Here is a 5681-nt window from a genome sequence, read left to right as displayed (position 1 = left end):
GATTGACACCAGCCAGGTAAGCCTTTTGCTTTAACTGGGACCCTGTTATTAGCCCTCCCCGCTGCCTCCTCTATCCTGCCCATTCCGATGGCTATACCCCGAATAGGACGCCAGAGCCCGAAATCCGCAGCAGCTCACAGCAGCTAGCTGCCTTTCGGCGCACGTTGCTACTCCAGGCACGAATGCCTCCCACCGTCGCCATCATAAAGTCAGGCAGGCGGGCAAACAGGCCACAAGCAATATTATACCGTGTGTAAGAAAAGGGCTTCTGCGGGATTCAGCAGTCGAACGGCGAATAAGCCCTGTAGCCATGGCGGCACAATGCTGCTATCCAGTTGGCCGCTTCAATCGGCCGTTCGACTGCGCTGCTTTCTTAGAACACTGAAGCGGGCAAGAACCGCGCACGCATGCGCCACTCGCTGTCAGGGGCGGGACTCTCGTTTAGACAGGGCGGCGCCAATGGCGAGGCAGGCAGGCAGGCAGGCGCGCGCGCGCGCGGCGAACGGCCAAGCAGCCTTATAGCACTGTTACGGCTAGCAGGACGGAGAGACAGCGACTGAGTTGGACGCGATGCCGGCGACGGCAGTGGTTGCAGATACAGTGCTGATGTCGCTGTTCTGTAAATGCCGATGCTGAGAACGGGCGCGCAGAAACAGCCGGCTGAAGGCGGTCGCGTATGCCACACACTCACACACACGCATGCACGCAGAGACACATACACACACATACAGATACACATGCGCGCAGGGAGAGAAAGAAGGGGCCTTGCAGTGTGGATTCGGTTTGCGATCTGCTTCGCGACAGCAATTCGCTCACTGATGGCATAGATGAACGGACAGACGGTGTAGACGACGAGACGAAACAACGTGACAAAGGCACGGATCTGTAGAAAGGCTGGCTATACCAGTAAGGTGGGTGCTGTGTGGAGTTAAAAAAAACTGTGTTCGATTATTGACTAGCTCACTGGCCGTTGTTGCTTTTTCGGAAACTCACAAGGACTAGTGTTGGCTGTCATCGCCGCAACAATCGGACAGATGTTAAGCGAAAATCGTACGTAACGACAGTAGCGGCAACAACGGCCGACAGACCAGAGCATAGTCGTTGACTGGCCGAGGTGGCCACACGGAAGGAATGACTTTTCGATGAATTGTTACGCGCTGGAACTTGTTAAGCCGGGAAACGATTGTGGAACAGGCAAAGGAGATCAAAATTAACTTGTTGAAACTTACGGTTAAGCAAACATTTTTCGATCAAGCAAATTTTAGTTGTTTCGAAATCGACTTAGAGTAACAGACCGAAGTCTGTGAGCGAAGGGGAACGGCTCTATACGAAGTGTGCACATGTTTGTTAATGGTGTATGGTGTTTTTTTTTTTCGCTCTTGTCGATCTCTGACTCGTTGCGACGCCAGTGTTCTAGTGTGTATCAACGTGTATATATGTTTTGTATCGGCAACGGGAAGGAACGTATCTGTTTGACGTGCACGCTAGAAGAACAATCAGTCCATTCTGTAGTTTGAATGAAGCTTAGCGAACCGTGAGATCGAGTAGCGCGTAGTGAACTCAAACTTTGTGCCGAGGAGGGCCAATCGCAACAAACAGTACTGGTACTCTAGAGGAACAAGCTAGTTCAACGCTCTTGCACGTATGTTCACGTGCACGAACGAAAAACACCAGTCCAAAGTACGATACGAGCAAGCAAATAACGAGTTTTTAAGGCTACGTATCTCGTGACTAAAACAGCAGGTGCGGCAACAGAAGTACCAAGGCGGACATTAATTGGTTAACACGAACGCAGGGTCAACACAATCGTTTGCTACTTCGTCGTCGTCGTTATTGTTGTTGTTACTAGAAGAAAAGGTCAATAACAGGATGACTTCGTTCACCACAACGACGGACGAGGGAGAACATGTCAAACGGCCAATGAACGCGTTCATGGTCTGGTCACGAGGACAGCGGCGAAAAATGGCACAGCAAAACCCAAAAATGCACAATTCCGAAATCTCCAAACGGCTCGGGAGTGAGTGGCGTGCTTTATCTGAAGCGGAAAAGCGGCCTTTTATCGACGAGGCCAAGCGACTGCGGTCCATTCACATGGTTCAGCACCCGGATTACAAATACCGGCCTCGTCGACGGCCGAAGCCCAATCATCAGGGTGGCGGAAACGTCAACGGCCAGCAGCAGCAACAGCAGCAGCAGCAGCAGCAGCAGCAGCCGCAGCAGCAACAGCAGCAGCAACAGGGAAGTCTGTCTGTACAAAACAATGCGACTAATTCGCAGGCCGTACCGAGCAGCGCTGCAGCAAATATGCCCCCGCTATCGAGATCTGCAGCAGCGGCAGGTGGTTTCAACGTAAAACAGATTCACGGATTAGGTGTCAACGGCTTATCGTCCCATCCATTACTCATGGATATGGGTTTAGCGAAAAGTGCGTTCGGAGCGTACCCCGTTGATGCTGCAGCTGCTCAGCAGGCTGCCGCCAATCAAGCCGTGACGCAAGCGGCAAACCACCAGGCTGCCCTCATCGACACCTCATCGATCGGCAGCGAGACGGCGGTCAACTTAGCCACTTCACCGGGTAAAAGCAAGGGAGAAATTCTCAGGCCGTGGTTGACTGCCGATGACGCCGTGAAGATACGCGTCAGTGCCGCGGCAGGCGCCGGTGTGGGGCAAACGATGACTCCGCTTGATTTTGCAAAAATGCCCTTAATGGTTCCGCCCTTTGGGGGCCTACCTCTTCGAGACGTGCCGCTTGGCTCGCTGCCGGGCGCACTATCAAACGAAATGCTTATGCGAGGCTTCTCTTCCGCGTTACTGCCGAATTCCGTGAACGTTAAATTCGTCCAAGAGCCTCACTCACCTCGACCTCAAAGTCCTTCATCGCTGCCACAAAGTCCGTCCAGCAGTCCGACGCATGTGTCTTCACCGTGTAGCCCACCCTGTCCCACATCACCCGCCCAGCCTTATGCGTCCGATGTAAACACGTTCACGGCCCTCTTGGGCGGAGCTTTCCAATCTCAAAGCCTTTTCGCTGCATACGCTGCCTCGCAGTACATGCCGCAGGCAAGCGATAAGCTGTAGGAAATTGGCGCCGCGGTCACCGGAGCTCGGGATCGCCGTCACCACCGATGTCATCTGTAAATCTCCGCCATAATGAAGAACGGGCGGCTCGGCCTCCTGCTTTAATTATTCATATTGTGTTTATTATGGTAGCAATCCAAACGATGATGATGATGATGATGGCTATTAATATAATTCTAATGATTATCAAGACTACTACGACGGAAACGGAATTACCTATCATCGACTTTTCACCAATCACGGTACCCCCTTCCCCCGCCCCTGGGACACGGATCGTCGCTCGACGCACCTTCCTCCTCTAGACAGACCTCGGAGATCGCTGATGTGCTCTGGGGGCCTTGGACTAGGCTGTGCTAACGGCAAACAAGATAAGATTGAAAACCACAAAAGCTCCGGAAGCTCTTTACCCTGTAGATAGGACAAAGAAACAAATAAAACGAATATAAGGAAGAGAAAAGCTCGATGTTCAATCAAGCGATCGATGGCAGACCAATGATGAGAAAGGCGAGATAAACGAGTAGATCGAAAGATGGCAAACGCTGACTTTGTGCAATGCTCGAGTGTGTTCAGTAGGATTGTGTTTAACTGCTTCGACTGCATACGAGATAATGTTATTTGTAAATAGCCAAATAATGATGACAGTAATACTATAAACGCAAAAAAGAAATAACAAACGACAAACGGAGATGACGTGATGGCAGCAGCAGCAATTATAATGTGTTTCAATAACCTGTGTGTAATGTAAAAGATGGCTCTGATGCATCTACCATAAAAGTCAGCTGTGCGGGTTACACCAGGCGGGTCTGCGCATAATAGTCTCGCATAATGAAACAGCTGATTCGATCAGTGATCAGACGTGGTCAGACGCGAGGTGGGAAAAAATCTAACAGGAAATTGATGACACAGAAATATACACATGTATATTTAAGTCAAACTATAATGGAGTATTTTTTTCATCTTAACTTTGTTAGGAAATCAAAAGTGAACGTCGGCGCCTCCGGAAGAATGCTAGAAAGAAAAAACCCTAAGAGGGGAAACTAAAAATAATTAATGATATGTAATCAACGTTTTCATATTTAACAATTCGCCTTCTAAGGAAAAAAAAGGTACAGGTATTTAATAAAGCGCTTCTCGGAAATCGGTGAACGCCTCTCTATAGTCAGCTGAGAACTGGGGTGTTGAAAGTCGAGTCTGTGACAAACGTTTATCGAATACCCGTGACGGTTATGTCGAACAGCGATCACTGGCCGACGAACCCACGAAAATGATAATAGCTTTCTGAGAACGGCTTCGGCCTTCGCAAAACGTATACGGTCGGCCACGTCTTCAAATCAATGCAATCGATTATGCATTAAACATAACCTAATTAGCGGAACGGCGCAAAGGAACTGATATTTACTCTCATAGTCCTCAGGCTATCGTACTCACTAGAGGCCTTAACCTTGAACACCTTCTAGCTGGCTCTATGCACTGAAATTTAATAGTGACGCTGCGAAGGACCACGGCCACCTTCAATCATAGTATCGATATCATCAGTGAAACAGTTAAATGATCAGACCCGATTGAAAGAATAAAGCTGCTTCAAATATACGAGGAAAATATACACTGAATTTCTTGTCTTTATTACACATGCCTGCGTTGAATCTAGGTGTTGTTGGACAAGTGGACAGATAGTTAATGATTGACAATAGTCAACAATAGACTTCGTCATTTGTTAACTGTAACTTCAACTTTATAGAACAGTGAATTATGCTCTAATGCTAACGTAACTTTTAGTTAATCGTATGTTAGTTAGTTAGAATTGCGAATAGAAAATATAGAAAATATATTGCGAATAGAATAGAGAAAAGACGTCACTTTTCTTTTAGACTGAGCCGGATGTCAGGGACAAAGTGCAGATCATATACATATATCTATGTACATTTTTTCCGGCGAGCAGCGCGGTAATGTTGAGGGTGATGACAGTGGATGCCGATCATTCTCGGAAGATCAGTCTATAAACTAACAGTTTCGAAATTCTTCTGAGCCCATGAAAAGCTTCAGAACTTAAAAACCGCCAGGATAGCAAGTTATTGTTATTATCCGATACAGTGACCGTCGCACAGAAACCTGTAGGAACAGACATCCATATGTACAGGTCAATACAATGAACCCTTCTAGCGTTCAAAGGCAAGTAAAAAAATCTTATAAAGATTCCATCAGCTGTTTGAATAGAGATTATCGTTTCTTTACAACTTACAGCTACCCGTTCAATTGCTGCAATGATAAACGCTATACATAATCATGGTAGATGCAACACATCTAAGTTGTCCGGGAAGTTCCGCAATCGCATAGAGACTAAACAACTTCCTGGACCCGGTATTTCGGGCCATATTGTATGCAGTCTTTGAAGAAAACTGACTCACTATATTTGTGAAATACGTAGGAGTGAATTCACTCTGAATGGGTATAAAGACCAAATCAAAAAATCCGTGTGACTATTAAGAATCCGCTGATTCATCTTCATTATTTAGGAAATAAAGATAAAACAAAGATAATTGCATATAATATAATAGGAATTACTGAAGTTTCGTGCGGTTTGTACCCTAAACAAATGACTTTTA

General features: G+C 47.2%; 1 protein-coding gene across 1 annotated transcript; it reads left to right on the top strand.

The window, feature by feature from the left end:
- Window positions 1-587: 587 nt before the first annotated feature.
- LOC111260462 (uncharacterized) lies at window positions 588-4688 on the top strand. The gene has a single exon (XM_022833245.2). The coding sequence runs from the start codon at window positions 1870-1872 to the stop codon at window positions 3076-3078; it is 1209 nt and encodes a 402-aa protein (XP_022688980.1). The 5' UTR covers window positions 588-1869; the 3' UTR covers window positions 3079-4688.
- Window positions 4689-5681: the final 993 nt, after the last annotated feature.

This window comes from Varroa jacobsoni, unplaced genomic scaffold, assembly GCF_002532875.2.
Source record: "Varroa jacobsoni isolate VJ856 unplaced genomic scaffold, vjacob_1.0 scaffold_441, whole genome shotgun sequence".
Classification (NCBI taxonomy): Eukaryota; Metazoa; Arthropoda; class Arachnida; order Mesostigmata; family Varroidae; genus Varroa; species Varroa jacobsoni.
This window is presented reverse-complemented; position numbering and strand designations above follow the sequence as displayed.